General features: G+C 45.2%; 1 protein-coding gene across 2 annotated transcripts in view; it reads left to right on the top strand.

Moving 5' to 3' along the window:
* Positions 1-17,559, top strand: part of CAMK1D (calcium/calmodulin dependent protein kinase ID) — a 230,884-nt gene that overhangs the window by 193,155 nt on the left and 20,170 nt on the right. For both annotated transcript variants that reach the window (XM_050900482.1, XM_050900475.1), the window contains exons 6-7: positions 6,310-6,385; positions 16,418-16,530. In XM_050900482.1, coding sequence (XP_050756439.1) covers positions 6,310-6,385; positions 16,418-16,530 — 189 coding nt within the window. The remainder of the gene's footprint in view (positions 1-6,309; positions 6,386-16,417; positions 16,531-17,559) is intronic.

Raw genomic sequence — 17,559 nt, 5'->3', positions numbered from 1 at the left:
TGGATCCAGTTGGATCCTGCTATGCAAAGTGCTGGACAAGCTTCTGACTTGGTAGCAGACCTGATCTTAACTCATGTCTGCTGCCCAAGTATTTGCAAGTATGCAAGCCCCCCTGTCATTCCTATCTAATTTCCCTGATTAGGATATACTTTCAACTCTTTGTGTTTCAGTTTTTAACTCAACTTTTCTTAGTATCGCCTCCAAAGAACAGTGGTACCCAAAACACTAAATTCCTGTTTATGTGGTTCCGAAATTCATTGAATAAGGGAGGGTGTAATTATAGTTAAACTTCTTAGTAAATATCACTTTTCTTTCTGAAAATAAAAGTATTACTTCTCAAATTAGAGTATATCTAAAATGTGCATAACCAGTAATGCATTAGCACATTAGCTTTTAAGGCTCTGCCTTACAGATTAAATTGCTGTCAACAGTTCAGAGATCTTTTTCCTTCAGGAGTTTTGTCAGAGATTTTGGTCCTATGGTGAAAAGATGACGGTTAGGACAATTTAATCCCATTAGCTGAGCCCCTTTTGTTAAGACGCAAATCTAAATGTTTACTTACTGAAGAGGGGGTCTGATAATACAACCTCTTCTAATGAAAAGGTCTTCCATTTTCTTATCTGCTTACCGCTCTTCTCTCTCTCTCCATTTCTTATGGAAGGAGTCTAGGTGATGAGCTGGGACTAGACACCCAACTTTTAGATAGCACCTAAATTGGGTAAGATGAGGCAGCTTGTGTGGCTCATTTCATTGCAAATTAGGTGTGTGGACTGGCTTGCACAGATCCCACCCCATCGTCTAAATTGGAGAAGTGGTGTTTTCAAAACCCTAAGCGATCTGTGTGATTATGGGCAAGATCCGTATAAGCCATTAGTAATTTATCATTTTAAACATCATAGATTTGGGCTGCTCAGCTTGAGACCATTTATAGGAACTTGATTTTGATGAAGGAGGTGTTCAAAACTGCCTGAAAATGAGTCATCCTTGAGGTGCGTCAAGCTGGGCGCTCACCAGGAGGTGACTCCAGTCACTCAGCAAATTCCTCTAAAGAGATTTTGGGAATTAGGTCTCACTGACTGACTTTCCGTGAGAGCTGGTCTTCAAAAGCTTTGGTTACTTCTGCAAATGGGACTTCGACTTGCAAGACACTTAGGAGCATTGAAAAGTTTGGAAAAAATGTTAGAAAGCCTGTCTCGGGCAATCTGATCTCCTTTTGCAGAAATGCTGAATTATGAACTGTGTTTGTGGCTGGCTAATATCTTAATCCTACTGAGATTTAAAATTCTTGCTCTGAGTCCCAACCCAACTTCAAGTAAAATTTTCTTGTATTTCTCTGTCGTGGGAATTGGGCTGGACCCTGGATGTGTGGTTGGTCCCTGTACATCCCACCTCACTCACTGTTTTTATTTTCTGTTGTGCTTTTATGAAAGGTCATTTCACAACTTTCAGCTCTGCCAGAAATCCAGTAGCAATTTCAGATGATATAAAAGCCATGTGTTGCTCTTAGCCCTGCACAAGACCAAAACATTTAAGTAAGCCAGAGATTTCCATGTTGAATTTTGACTTATTCAAAAATAAAGCACGGGAACTGCTCTCACCAGCGTTTGCTCAGGCACAGGCTTGTGATGGTGCGATTGCTCAGCTCCATTGCCGTATCCAGAAATGGGGTTTGCTTGTGTGTGGTTGTAGCTGCGTTATGTTCCATGACAGCTATCTAAATCTGACTCAGCAACATGAAATAGGGACAACAGGAGCACAAGAAGCCAGCAATGCTGCACTGAAACCCTGCTGTCCTTCAGAAACAGCCCCAAACTTTGAAGTTTTGGCCAAGCAGAACAAGATGAACACTGGAGGACTGTGTGAAAGAGGGAAAGAAGTTGTTTTCATCCCAGGAGTCAGCGGAACAGGGACTCTGGTCTTGTGGTGAAGCTGCTTCATATGCCTCTTAGCCTGTTTGCACCATGAGGAAGACACTTTTTATGGCGGCAGAGGAGCTCACACTGCTCTTGAACCATCTTTGGCTTCAGGAGAGGGGCTGGGTTGGTCCTTCATGCATCCAACCATCTTCTCAATGGTGCAGGGTTGTTCCTCTCTGTCCATCATCTTGAGGTGGTACCTTCAAGAGTCCTAAGCAATGGGGCTGGCACCATCTCCCTTTGGCGTCCCTTACAAACTCTGCCCGTTTCTCACCTTCCCTTTTGGATTTCATGGGCGCCTTCTACCTGTGCAGCTCATTCACGTTTCCCCTTCTTTACTTGTAGGACGTGCCTACGTGATGGAAACTGGCACTAAAATAGTTACCAGGTGAACTACTAGTCCTGGCTTGCACCAGGCCAATCCGCTTGGCCAGTTGAGCTATGTCCCTGCCCAATGTAAGCAGGTCCCTGGTTATTTTAACCCTATTCAGGTCTTTCTATTCCTCCCACATTTACGGCAGCCTGCTGATTTGTCACTCCTATGGGGATCTTCAAAACCATCATCCTTTGTTCAAATGCCTCTTTCCTTCTGGCATGCAGCTTGTGGGAAGCCATATAAACCACAGAAAATAACATTAGACTGAGTTCTTGTGAGACAGCAAAAGCTGCTGGGAGTAGCACCATCATGGGAGTGAAGGAGAATCACTTTTAAGTACGAGGCTGGTATGAAGAACAGGCAGCCTCATGACTTGTACAGCTTGTTCAACAGACTTAAAGTACGAGAGCAGTCCCCATCACTTGAGCTCTTTGCAAGAACATGGATTGCTGTTTTTGGCATCCAGCAGCTGCATTTTTAGGGACCTTATTAGCATAGCTGTGCTCACTGGGGGTAATGGCATAGTGCTCTGAAAAGTTTCCAAGCATTCCTGTTCTGTACCTTTTCTTAAAACCTCCATTTGAAAGAAGCCTTTTAATTTTTTTTCTTATTAAAAGCAAAATATAATTAAACAAAAAAAACCCCTAAGTGTAAAACAGCAGATCATCTGGCCTGGGAAGCACATCTTCATGTACCTGCAGGTGGGATGAAGCCCTGGGACCACTACCCAACATTTTACCTGCCACATGTTGCTGGTCACAATGCTAATTTGGCCTGAAACACAGTTCCTGGATGTGGAGGAAGGGTCCAGGTTTGCTTCATTGATGTCCCTGTCTCTGGATGACCATTGTGTAGCATTTGAGCCCACAGTGATTCCCTGGGGAGGTGCCATGCTGGAAGCTTTTGCTCAGCTGGCATTTCCCCAGCGCCAGAAATGGGAGCTTTGACTTTCCCCTTCTCCTTACTGCTGTTTTGTCTCCTCAGCTGTCTGTGTTGATCCTTTAATGCCGTCAGCTCTCGGATTTTTTTCATTGCGTCTCCTGCTTTTGCCTCTTGGCACTGATCTACCATCATTTCTGAGAGCTCCTCTGACTTGTTTTTCAGCTCATTAAATATTTCCGTCGTTTCCATATATCAGAGACAGATGATGCTTAGCTATGTTCTCCTGTTCCTGTTGCATGTCTGTTCTTTGGAACAAAAATCAAAACCAGCCATTTGGCCTTAAAATAATTACTTAAACCTCCTGCCTTTCTTCACTGAAGTTTACCAAAGGGGGTGTAATAGCCTCACGTTTGCTTTGGGCTTGATCCTGTGGTGTTCTTACCTGCTTCACAGCCACCATCCGCAGCTGCAACGGCCTGTTATCAGTGCTCTTCACTCCTTTAAAACAGAGAGAAATGCCCCAGCACAGCTTTGATGTTTTAAGAGGGAGAATCTTTATATAGTTCACATCTCAGATTTGTTTTCTGTTATGCTAATGTGGCGTATCTGTATAATGTCAGGAGCTCACTAGGATCTGTGGTGCTCAGGAGCCATTTGCATAGTATTTTCTTTGGGGGATATAAGATGTATAATGTTTACCAGTCTTGAAAATGATGCAAACAGGAGCAGACAGTCAAAGGTAGAACAGATATGTGAATAAAATATTGGGAATTTGGAAGGACTGGAGAGTTGGAAGACATCTAATCAACTAAGGACAGGGGAAAATTAACTCCCTTCTTCCGCATATTTTGTCACAAAATTCAGGCACAAAGGATGGAACAAAAAAAGGAAACTGAGTCTCACAAACCCTATTTGATGCACATTTTGAAAAAAGATTCTTTCTAGAAGAAAACTTGGAGGCAAATTTTGATGAATCAGGAAGGGAAGAGTCAGATTAGGGGACACAAGAGTTGTCTGGGAAGGTTATCTTGAGCAACTTTGAGGAACAACTGTTTTATACAAGAGAAATGTAAATTTGCCAGACTGTCCCAGCTTGCCAGGTTATCTGGGAGGCAGTGGCAGGCCAAATAGGATGGCTCTCCAGTGCTTTATTCTTTTATCACAAGTTAGTCTTCAAATTCACCCCTGCCAGACTGACTAGCACCAAGCTGACACACAGACCCTGACCCAGCCGTTGGCAAAGGAGTTACATTTTGGGCACAAGCTGTAGATGCCTTTTATATTTCCACAGCTCTCTCCCCTGTTGTAGTAAGAACATTTTAACCTTTGTCTTGATAGACGACAGCAGCGTGCCTATGTCCTGGAAGGAGTCAGGATTGGGGTGCAGGTTTCTGCCAAGCACCTAAGGCCAGGTTAGGAGCCATTCATGCTAGGTACAGTGGAAAGAAACCTCCTTTGGCATGTAGTGGATAGGTGTTGGAGCATTCACACATTACGACAGTGTATTAGGATTAACAATATATGAACAGAACCGTCATTTTAATTTCTTATACATGCAATGTTCCCAGTTTGCTGGATGACTTGAAGATTGGGTAATACTTACCCTGTGCTGCAGACTGGGACATATCCCAATCTTCAAGAGTCTTTATAATCTGGTTGCCAGCTATATTTTTACCCACATCTCCCTGGATTTTCTTCCTTTTTACAGTGTGTCCCCAGTGTGACTTGACCCTTTCCATCATTCTGCTGTTTGTGGAAATGCAACCTGGATGCCCTCATCTGCCTCGTGCACTGTCTTCCCTTCAATCCCTTCTATGAGCTCTCATGCCCAAGCACCAATAAGTCTTTTCTGTTTCTCATTATTGCTTCCTGTTCCCTTCCTTGCTGGCAGTTTTGACCTTAGTTTTGTTGACTTGTCTAGCTTAAGATAACTCTTTGAAGTGTCCTTAGCAGTACACCAAAGCATATGTAGCAACTAAATGTGAGGCTCAAGTTTTAATACATTTATGTGCTTCACAATTTTTGTTCACTGTTCTTCAAGTAACTAACTGCTTTGATGTTGGTAAGACTCCTAGCAGAGGAAGGTGTAGCCCCAAAGAAATATTTTTGCTGGGACTTGCCCCTTCATGATTTTTTTGCAGCGTTTGAACTCCAAAGTCCTCAGAGGAAACACTGTACTTTTTAAAACCCAGTGTGGCAAGTCTGCTTTAGGAATGCCACAGTCGGTGATTTTTTGCATTATTGTGGACATTTTGCTTTGAAAAAAGTAAAAGCTTCTTTACATGAAAAAGATTAGGGTCACAGGGTTTTAAAATTTAGGTTTAAGCATTTGCACTGAAAGATCCCAACAGGGAAAACATAATACTTCAGGCTCTCAAACAACAAATGCACCTTTTTACTTACGTCACTGGTGTAAGATAGGAAAGCAGACCCACAAAGAGTTTCAATAAATACCCAGGCTCTCACTTCTAGCAAAATTCAGACAATGGTGGCTGAAAGCTATAGAGGCAGAAGGCTTAGTTCCTTTGTGCATGTGTCTAATTCCTGCTGCTTTTCGTTTCTCCCTCTGAGGTGTCTGTGTTCCCAGAGGCAGAAGGACAAATCACTCCCTCTGACTCTGACATCCAGCAGGCTTTGGAAGGCAGCTGTTGGGAGGGGTGGTGACAGCTCTCCTTCCTCTCCTGCAGATGTAGCTTATCGCCGCCCTGACACACTGCACTTTCTGAGTTGCCTCTTGAAATCCCTGGTTTGGCAGCACGATGCGGTGGAGCTGCAAGGCTGTCAGGGTGAATGTATATCTCAGCACCCGTGCAAAGCTTGGCCTCGTTTTCCTCCAAGTCTCCTAAAGTTCCTCTGAAACAGAGGTGATGGCCCTCTGCCTCTCATGCATTTTTCTGTGCTTGGTTTTGTTTTCTGTCCTTGGAGTCAGAAAATGGGGAATTTGCTCCACATTAGGAGTCGTCCTTCTTTGTGAGAATACGAGCTTCAAAAACCTCAGGATATTTGCAAATGGAAGGGCTGTATGTGGAAGGCAACACAAGGTCTCAGGGAGCTTCAGGTTTTAGGGTCCTACCTCTTGACCACATTCAAATGTTTGGTCTTGTAACATGTGCTTGTTTGGCTTTTTACTTTCAGCTCCTGAAGTGCTGGCCCAGAAACCCTACAGCAAAGCCGTGGACTGCTGGTCCATCGGGGTCATCGCATATATCCTGTGAGTATCTGTTGGGTTTTCAATCACAGGCAGCTTTGGGACCTGCAACATGCTCTCCCACCATATAGTTACCCACTTAGTCTGGGCCAAAAAAGTTAATCTCTGACTCTTGTGACCCAAGATAACATGAACCCTGGACACCTCCCAGTTACATAAAGGCTGAAATTTGGGCAGGAGTAGTAGGAAATGAACCAGAACCCTTCAAAAGCTAAAATCCTTGCTCCCACCTGAACTACACTGTGTGCAATAATATGGGCTTGTCCAGGTGGTGACATTAGTGAAGTTATTACATCCCCTGCTCAGATTAGCTTTGACAAGAAACAAATTTGGCCATGTCCACAGAGCACAGCATCATGCCCACAGGCATATCCTGAAGGGCCACCTCTCTCAAGGCGTCACCGTAATGGCTTTTTGTTCCCTGGGGAGGGCACAGAGGGACATAAGGGCGGAAGAGCTTTTCATGTACCGCAGTGAATTATTCTCATCAAAACATAATACAAAGTATTGCGATTTTTACTGAAAATGAGGGATCGTTTTTCTTAACACGTCCAACCATCAGGTCCCATAGGAGAGGGTGAGCTGATCTGTGCCCTGTCAATTCTGTCACTCTTCTATCAAGCCATTAAGCCCCTGCATTGTTGGCTGAGATTTGCTCCTCTAATGAGGCTAGTTGCTGCTCAAAGGAGTGGGGATTTGTTGCTCGAGAAAGCTACAGGACCAGGACTTTTGTGCATTCTCCAAAGTGGTGGATAGATCTCAGAACTCATATGTTTATGGAGATTTAGTGCCTGTCCTCATTCAGTACCTGCCACCCTTCTTCACAAAGACTTAATAGGATAATTTAGTTTGGAGGGAACCTCAGGAAATCCTGTCCTTGAGGTCAGACTAGGTTGCATAGGGCTTTATCCAGTTGGGTCTTGAAATCCTCCGAAGACAGGGACTGCACAAGGTCTGTGGGCAACCTGTTCCACTGCTTGACTGTCCTCATGGGGAAAAGGTTTTTCCTTATATCCAGACTTGTTTCCATGAAAGGGGCAGCCAGTACTCTAGATGTGGGTACACCTTCAGTGCTTGAGTCATGGAAGCAGGTAAGCCACCTCCTGCACCAGCGACAACACTTGAAAGGATTGGAGAGGTGTCCTGGGCACTGTGGTCACAGGGATACTCTGCTACCAGGGGTCATTAGTGCTGTCCAGAGAAGGGCATCCATAACATTTCTGGGCACCATCATCTGAATCCAGCTCTGTGTGCATGAGTATATGAAATCACTGCTAATATTTGGATTGAGAAGGAAATGCAGAACTTGTTGTCTGTGAACCTGTAGGAAGACTCCCTCTAGCTTAGGAGCCTGTCTTGATGGGGTGGTCTGTGCTGAGGGCTCGGGTCTGTGAGTCCATGCATGTCATTCAAATAACAATTGCATAGGTTGCATCTGCACAGCCTAGCAGACTTTGAAGCAGGAGCTATTCATGTGGGTCTTCGAGAGGAGATCAGGCTTTCGCCATGGGCTGACTCAGGGTGACCACGTAGAGCACAACAAGCCTGTTCCTTTTGTGCAAGAGAGCACAGAGCTGCTGTGCAGCTGTTGACTGCTGCAGAAACAAATGTCTTTTCATGCCAGCATTACCTGTCCTTTCCCTTTTTTTTACTTTTCCCTTTCACACAACTGTCACAGTTATGCAAGAGTGAAGGAAAAAGCAGCTCCAATGAGGTACAGCATTAAAGCATTCCTACTTTGTTCCCTTTCTCCTTATGCAAACATTTCATGGCTCGTCAACATGAATAACTTTTTGATGGTGTAGTAGAACTATTTTTGCCAGGACAAACCTCATTGCTGTATTATCCACTCTGTGCAATGTTCATTCTTTACATTTTCATGTAGTCTTGAGCATAAGTTATATGCTACCGAAAATAGCTTTTTTATATTAAGATAGCATAGGAAGGCTTTATTTATTTGCATGTGTGTTTATTTATTTAAAACAAAGTCCTCCCTAAAAACGTTAGCTTTATGACTGGCTTTCCAATCGACATGAATATTTGAAAACTTGTTGAGTACAAAACTTTGCAGGGGGATGGATTTATCTTGGAGCAACCATCAACAGCAGGATGCAAAAAGCTTTTGCATAACAAAGCAAAAATCAACAGTGCTGATTCTGACTTCGTGGCAAAGCCCAGCGGGACATGCTACAGCAGTAAGGAAGACAGCAGACATGCCAAAATACCTCGGAGGCTGCTTCACACATCATTCCCTAGTGCTCTTTTAGATGAGGATGGTGTGTGCTGACCCAAACTTACCATTTTCCACAAGGAAACCTGACCATGGAAAGCCTAGGGGTTGGGTTTTTTGATGTTTTTGGTCCTTGCCAGCCACGGCAGGACAAGCAGGTAGAGTCTTTTCTGTTGCTTTTGTAGTACTTTGCTGAGTACCAGCTTCAGAGAGTGGGAAGAAGGAGGATGCAGATGGAAGACAGCAGTACGCTGCCTCACTTCCAGGCTTGACCACTCACTGCCTAAGTTCAGTTTATTGTCACATATCCACCATGAAAATATGTCTCCACCTGGCAGCCCACAGGAGGACTGTGAACTGTTGCATCCTGGTTGCCTGGAGATAAACTTGGCTCTGCTTTCCTCCAAGTTTTCAGTCCCATTCAACCACGGCTTATGCACCAAAGGTCTTTTTTGCTGGCAGACCTGTTGTTATTTCACTTGTTGCTTTTATGTGTCTTGCTGAGGAATACGGGTGAGACAGTGCTAAGTAATGTGTCCTCCACACCCAACTTATGAACATATCTTCGATAGGTGGAAGGTGTCGATCTCATCCATAGTCTTTCCACCTTCCTAAGCAAGGCTGCTCTTTCTGCATGGTTCAGCTCAGTTGTTTCCTGCTCTGTTTTCCAAATCGGCGTGTGCTGGGCTTGTCAAGCAAGGCATACACACTCCTCAAATCTAAATTCCCCATTTGCTGTACGGGGAATTCCCAACCCTGAAGGCTTAAATCAGTTTAGTAAGAATGAGTCCCTGTGAATTGCTGTTTGCAGGACAAGGAAACCTTTTCAGGGTTTCTGTGCTTCATGTAATAAGGACTTGATTTGTATTACGTACAGTCAAAATGAATGGCAATAATGCGTTGCCGTAGAAGGAGCGTGGTAATGTGTTTGCCAGACTGTTACTGCTTGAGTAGGATTGGGTCTGAGATCAAACCACCTCCTTGAATATTTCTGCATGTGAGCTACATCTTTCAGCTCCTGTAACAGTCAGTGGCACTCCAGGGCTCACTTTGGTTACCCTAACGTAGGTGCGTAGTGCTGTTTCAGTCACATACAGTGTCCCACCTGGTCTCAAGCTGTGGCTGCAGGACGGTCCAGCCCCCCATAGTCTCATGGCTTACCTGCCAGCTGGGGACAGGGGTCCTGTGCACTCAACAGCTTCTCCAGTGGCACTGGGCTCTACGTGTGGGCACTTCAACCCAGCCTGGGTCAATGCAAGCAGTCATTTCACCGAGATGTGCTGTCCAGTTGCCTAAACTTACACGTTTAGTGCCACGCTGGGGTGTCTGGGACAGCCACGTGGATTTGGCAAGTGTAACGCACTGCGGAGACCTTCCTTCTGGAGTGGCAGATGGACGCCAAGTGGGAGGCCATGGACTGTGTCGAATAGCACCAGATGCCCATGCTGAGGCTACTGGATCACACCCTGCTCCATACTCAGACCCCTGCCTTCACAGTATGGTTTCATCTGCTGTATGGTACATTTGCATCACTCTCCAGTCTCCATTGACTCCATCTCTATTGACTACAATGGGAGCTTAGAAACCCAGCCCACACCTCACGTGTCCTAATCTTGAACTGGATCTCATCCTTGCTTTCAGGAATAGCCAGAAACTGCAGACGTGGCCTCGTAAGAAGATGGATGTCAGGGGTAAAGACAGAGAGGAAGCGGGGTCCTTCCCTAAGCTGGAAGGAAGTAGCCCTGCTGGGGTGTCTGATACCAACAGTGATGGGCACAGGTTTAACATCTAGGTTTGCTGTCTCAGCAGCACCACGCCACCGGAGGTAGCAGAGCCAGCATGCTCACAGTGCGGCACGGCGCTGAGATGCCACAAGCACCAGCAGCATAGCCACCCTGGTGCAATGCTGGTAGTTAATCCTGCCCTGAGCAGAAGTTATTAATTTCGATATATCACCACACCCATGCGGATATGCCATTTCCAGCTCCACAGTCAGCACAGTTGGAGCTACTTGCACATGCCTGAACCAGTCGGAGATGTATTTATGCATAGGGCAATCCAAGCACATCGTGCTGCATCACCTCCCCACCTCTCCCACGAATCCTCACAGCCACTCTAAACAGACTGTTGTCATTTAAGAAGATAGAAACTCAGGGGAATCCAACACAGAAGCCAGGCATAAATTAAAGATTCTTTGAGCTATTATTATTGCAAGTGGATTGAGTGCCTCCAGGCACAGGCTCAGTCTCACATGAGAGCCTTCAGTTTATGACAGTGGAAGAATGAACTGTTTTTGTGGCACCGACGCTCTAGACAAGTATTTGTTTCTGTGATATGTGAGGTGAAGGATGTCTTAGGAAAGGATACCTTTGTTTCAGTGCCAGTCTCTAATGCTTCTTGTTAATGACAGTCAGATTGCAGAGGCTGCACCAGCAGAGTTTTTATCAAAACCTGTTTTGCATGAGAAGTCATTATTCACACAAACTAATTTTAGCAACCTGAAATTTCCTGTTATTCCAGTTGCAATATTTCTCAATTTGAAACAGCCTCACTGTTGAGCTCGGCTTTCTACTTATCACAAGGTAGTTTTGATAATGTGTTCAGCTTAAAAATATAAAGTATAAGAAGAACAAGAGACTTCACTGGATTCCCAGCAGCTGGATTTTGGACCTGTCTGGGTCACGTGAGGGGTTACAAAAACTTGGGGAGCTAAAATACTGATCACATGCATACCTGATACAGAGAATATTAAGTTAATTTATGCAAAAAATAGAAAATCGTGTTCCAAAGCTGGAAAAGAACCTGGGGCCACAGAATGTTCTGCCTCAGCCCCTGGTTATTCATAGTCAACACCTCCTGTCTCTTCTGCACTAGGCTGAACACATTTTGCCCTGAATTTTCTTCTGATTCTGTTCACTGGTAGGACAAAAGAATTACTGGTTTGTTATAGTTATTTATAAACAATGAGTATCTGGAGATAAATCTTGGATCATACTTTCACACTTTGCTGCTGAATTGCTTTTGATTTTCAAGTAGATGTGCATGAATCATCAATGATGTTTGTATGGAAGGATTAACCAGGGACAGTACAAAGTATATTATGCCAGAAGAAGTTTCCACCATCATCCTGGAGTGATACGTCGGGAAAAGCTGGTCAGGCATCTCGCCTGCTCAGCATCACACGCAAGCCTAAGCAAGAACGTGAGGAATAACTTACTTGTTCGTTACTGGAAGGAGAATTAGTGGTGGCAAAATGTACACAGGCATGTTGGATCGCTCAAGATAACTCAGTTAAATATTAGGAAGACAACCCCAAATGATTGCTCCTCACTGCTTGCTTTTTAATTTATTTTTTATTCCCCATGCTAATATGTCCTTGTCCACAGTTTCGTGAGGGCCCCAGTGTCAGCCAGTATGAGGGTCCGTTCCCAAAATAAGAAATACATGCGTTTATCCCTATAAATAGCACTTTATGACTTCCCACACCATATATCTCAGGTCTTTGAGCACTTACTGAATTCTTTGCTCTAATCTCACTATAAAATTGTTTGTAAAACTAACCCTGGTGCCTCTTGCGTTACAGGCTCTACACTGACCATGCAAATGGGTTATTTAGCCTTTAGTATCACCCCCAGTATGTAACGAGAGCTTGCAGGGGTTTGCTTTCTCTGCCTGGTGAGGAGAAGATGTTCCTGGTATCCTCTTGTGCTCTCCTGATGGCTTTTAGAAATGACTTCTGGCAATATCTTTCTTTTGTACATCCACCTGTGTTTTTCTTATCTGCATCTCATTCTTTTCAAGGCAAGACTGGGAACAGGAGGTTAAGGGAAAATCTGTTGCTGATGTGATAAGGTTGCTAAATAATTCTGAAAAGCTTTTATTTGGTGAAACTGCAAGAAAATGATGACAACTAATAGCTGCCTGAAGCTCCCCCAGGACAATGCAGGATTTTTTCACATTGAAGACAGAGGGGTTATTTTTATATTTCTGCATATCTAAAGAAAAGCAGCAGAACCTCTGATAGTGAGGTCATTTTTTTCACACAGAAATGTCCCAGCAGATGGAAATGAAGTCGATGGGATTTTGATTTTGTACGAATTAAATAAAAACTTATTATGGACTTTGGAAGGTGGCCCAGTTACTGGAAGTGCAGCAAGATTTCCTCCGGCCATAAATTGCATGATAGGCTAATTCACTGGGGCTTTCCCATCCCTTACTGCAAAGCCAGTAATGTTAAAACATTAAAGTAAGTAACATTAAAACTTCTACGTCTTCCTAAACTCTGATTTTAAGGGAAAGAACAGCAAGACCGCCTATATTTTGGCTCCCAACCCGTCCCTGTGCCAGGATGCCTTGGTGTTCCCCTCCCACATGCCAATTCCTCTGTCCTAAGGAGCTTGCTCCCTTCGCACATGCCTTCTGGTGTAGGTCATCAATGATTTGCCTCCTGGAGGAACATCCTTGGGTCCCCCTATGCAGGAGGTTCATCCCCATCCCTGGCTGAGCCAGAACCAGCCCGTGCCCTGCACTCAGCCCACTCTTAGGCAGGGGGCTGGTTTGGAGGGATGCCCCTGCCCGTGACCTGTAATAGCAACTAACACTTCTCAAGCTCTCCCTAGCAAGGGCAGAGCTGTGCCAAAAGAGGCTGTTTTCTGCCCTGTGCCCAGCTCCCAGCAGTCCTGGTATCCTTCTGCATGACGCTGGCTCTCCTCGTGCATCAGCCCTCCCAGCACCCACCCTTGCGATGGGCTGCGGTGACCTCCCAGACAGAGGTAGATACCCCAGACATGTGTAGATACTCAAGCCATGCGGAGGAGCAGCAGGGGAAGAGCTGGATGTGTGTAGGAAAAGGATTGAAAGGCTCTGGAGAGGCTGGGGTTCTCACTGGGGTTCGTGTCTCTCTGCTCCCGCCCTTGCAGGGTTATAGCCCTCCAGCTCTGTGCTGCAGTTTGCTCCTACCTTTTGCTGCCACAAGCATGTATAAATCACAGCAGCCCTAACTTGTGCTCTTGTACCTTTGCCAAGGTAATTAGTACAGTGCACATTTTAAGAGAGTTATTTCTCTCTCCGGAGCAGCCTGCCAGTGCCTCAGCATGCGCAGTGTTGTCTGCTCGCCCTAAAATGTTTTATCAGAGCAGCTTGGTTTTGTTTAAGGAAAGTGCTGAGGAAGGCAAGAAATTAATGAAGGGTTGTCAGGCTTCTTATACAGAGCCCAATATATCCCCCAGGGAAGAGGGACAGAGCGATGGCTCCGAGTGCCTTTGGAGGAGCAGTTTTCCTCCAGCCTGGACATCTCTACCTCAGTGGCCATCCTAACAGTTGCAGTGCTGGTGCTGTCAACTCCAGCCTTTCCAAACCCCTCAGTAAAGCACCCAAAATCTTGAGGGTTGTGACAAAAGAGGAGGAAGGTGAAAATCAGTTCGTGTGCACCCCCCCACAAGACTGTGGGACATAAGCGCTGATATTTGTTACATTAAAGCAAGTTATATAAATGTTCTTCATAGATACATGTAAAGCTGGATTCTGGTAGTGGATCCAGTTTCTGCATTCAGTTATCAGATGTTTTTCCTCCATCATCCAGGTGCATAGTGGCTTTTGGGGGTTTGCTTAAATGGACCATTTTTAATGATCCTTCTCATACGCCACTTCCACCGCTGGGTTTCACGTAAGAGTTGCTGCATCAAGCCCCATACACAAGCACGTGCCCGTTAAGTAGGTATGCAGTCCTGCTCTGTAACATAAATGTTTGTCTGGCATGAGGTTATCTTACTTGCTTTTGATAATGGCAGTCCTCCAGTGGGACACAAATGAGGACTGCCTCATCTGCTTTGCAAGATAAAGAGGGAGATTTCTGATTCAGTTGAACCACAGTGAATTCATTATAATGCTGCAAATTTCAGTAGAGTTCTTCCAGGTCAATATGGATCTGACGCAGATAACATCTCAGCGTTTAAATTATTTATCAAGCACACTGGCTTTTCAGAGCTAACAAAACATTGCTCCTTTCAACCTCAAGTGTTGAGTTGGTTCAAACAACCTCCAGGGCAGCCAGCTGGCTTTGGGTTATAAATAACTTGAGTATTTCATTTCTTACAGTTCCCCCCCTTGCTCTGTTGTTGCTACAGTGTAGTGTTTCAGCTAGATCTTCAGTCTGTTTATAATGTTTGGCTCTCTCCAATTAAATGCTTTATTGAGGTTGATTGACTCAGGGTTTAAGAAAAATGTAGGAAGAAGATCATTTCAATATCGGTGAAGTATGTGAAAGAATAATTTACACCACAGACTAGAGATAAGAGGAAAAAAATGGGACGTCTCTATACAGAGACAACAGAGACAAGAAGGTCTGTTTAACTGTGAGCAGGATGGATTTGCTAAAACCTTGGACCAGCCTCAGAGGTAAATCTGACATTTTGCAACATCGGTATTAAAACCTGAAGAAGGGGTATCTTTGCCAGCATGTCTGCACAGAGGGACAGACTACTGCATGCAGCATCGGCTGGACGTGAGGGATCTCTGACACACGAGTTTTGTCACTGCATTTGCTTAATGCACTGCCAAATGTGGTTTTTCCCATGCCCAGCATCTGCAGGGCTGGAGGAGCCCTGCCTCAGCAGAATGGCTATCCTGCTGTCTGCAGCACTGGGAGGGTGCACCCTGAGTGTTTTAGCTCAAACTAGGCAAATCGTGTTCAATGTCCTGCTTGTCCTGGGGCTAGGTTTTCTAAGAAGTCTGATTATAAATACTGAAAACCAGGACAGGACTGTTGTTAGCCTTAGGCAAGGTAGGCAGTTTGATGTGGGCAGCAAAATCACTTGCAGAAGTGAGAAAGGGAGAGGCTCTCTGTGTGTCTCCGCAGCAGCGGCAGGTCCATGTGCAGCCCGTGCAGGCTCTGCTGCAGAGGTGGAGTGACTCCCAGACATCCTCCTCGTTGTGCCTGGGGACGCAGAGCCCAGCACAACCTACAGATGCATCCTGCCCTCTGCCTGATAGCTCTGTGAGGCTCCTTGTCCCGCTTTGCACCAGCTCTTCCTCCCTGTTGTGCTGGAGAAGAGGTCCATGCAGGTCGCTGGTGGCTCCCCAGTTGTACAACAAACCTTCCTATACAGCTACGGTCTCTTGCACAATGTAGAGACTACAAGTTGTGCTCAAAGCCCGTCCTGATGCCATGCAGGTGGCTGGGTAGGTGTCGTCACCTCTTGTGTGTCCCTGGTTCCCAAGGCTCTGCTGTACTTGTATGTCTGCCTGCCACTGAACTGCCTCTCCGCCATCTAGGAGAGAATAAAGCCAGTGTAAAAGTGGCTTGTGTAAGGTATTGGGTGAGAACAGTCCAGAAGGACAGTCAGAGCAGTGAAGCCAGTATGGAGAAGACTCCTGGATGGGGAATGGTTGTGCTGAGGGATGAGGGGGACTGGTGCTCTGTGGATGTACGGTGTAGCTCATGAAAGCTCCTCTTACCACATGTATAGGAGAGGATGGAAGGGCTCATGGCTGTGTAATAAAACTATTCCTCTGGCTAAACACCCAAAAACATGCAGAAGGAGGCCAGGATATCTGCATGAGTCAGTGTAGGATCAACAGCACTAGGTTTCCATGCAGAATTCCTCTTTGTCCAGGATGGTGCCAATCTTCAGAAGGGGGTTTACATGTCCTTGAACAAACTTCTCTCATGGTAGGGCTTGCGTGCTTGAAAACTTATTGGGGCAAGTCTTAAACAAGAGTTTCTCCTTCTTCTCCCTCCCTCTTTCTCACCTTCTTGGCAGAGACAGGTCCGAGGGTCACATCTCTCTTTTCTTGTTCTCCATTAGGCTCTGTGGGTATCCCCCTTTCTATGATGAAAACGACTCCAAACTCTTCGAGCAGATCCTTAAGGCGGAGTATGAGTTTGACTCTCCATATTGGGATGACATCTCCGAGTCTGGTAAGAAGCTACTGCTCATTTAATTGCAACAACCCTGCATGCATGCATGCCTGTTGCAGATATCATCCTCTGGGCATGAGAATGCACCCTCCATCACGTGCAGAGCTCCTTTTAAATGAAAACCATTGGGCATGTGCATTTCTTTCAGCTCAAACAGTTATGGGAGTTTATTTCTGCAGGAGAGCAAGTTAAGTACCATTTTGTCCAGCCACACACAAAGCACTAAAATGCAGCTGGAACAGAAGATGAAGATAGCAGAAGACTGTCCCAAGACGACAAAGCAGTTTAATTTTTCCATGATATCCAAATAAAAAGCAGATGGTTTATGTGTCATTAATAATAAGGTGGCAAACTAGTTTGGCTCTGTTACTGACACTTCACTGCAGGTCTGAAGCGAGTCTGCAGTGTATACAGCAAAAACCCCAAGAAATTAATGGCTTCCAAATGAGGCAGGTAAGCAGATTCAGAAACTGGGAGTACTGTCCGCCTGGTCGGATCCAGATAGCTGCCCATATGCTCACCCAGTTCCCCACCCAGTGCAGAAGACATTTAACCCATAGTGCCTGCCTGTCCCTGCTCTAGTCAGTCTGGCAGAGAGGCAGATACACCAACCTATTACAGGCAAACATGCCTAAAGGCTTCTGGCTCCAGCATGGCTCATGGTCTGCCAACACCAGTGTCTATAGGTGACAGCAGAGGCATGTTCAGCATTGCACCCTGCATGTGCCACTGACGCGCTCTGTGGTCTCCAAGAGGTCACGCAAACTCAGTGTCCTTGCTCTGTCCAACCCAGGGGAATGTCTGCCATTTCATGCAGACGAAATGAATTCTAGGAAAAATTTACCATACAAAAATATCCCTAGAAATGCAGTTTTCTGATTCATTAGTACTACTGATGAAGTCAGGGGAGATGTAAAAATAAGTGTTTTATTTTAAAGATGATTATATATCCTGTTATCTCCACATAGAACAACATTTCATGCTGCTTACATCTGTGGTCCAGATATCATTGTGATGGATTGCTTAAAA

The sequence above is a fragment of the Gymnogyps californianus genome, chromosome 1, assembly GCF_018139145.2.
Source record: "Gymnogyps californianus isolate 813 chromosome 1, ASM1813914v2, whole genome shotgun sequence".
In the NCBI taxonomy this organism is placed as follows: domain Eukaryota; kingdom Metazoa; phylum Chordata; class Aves; order Accipitriformes; family Cathartidae; genus Gymnogyps; species Gymnogyps californianus.
Note: the sequence above shows the minus strand (reverse complement) of the source record. Positions and strands in the feature narration are given on the sequence as shown.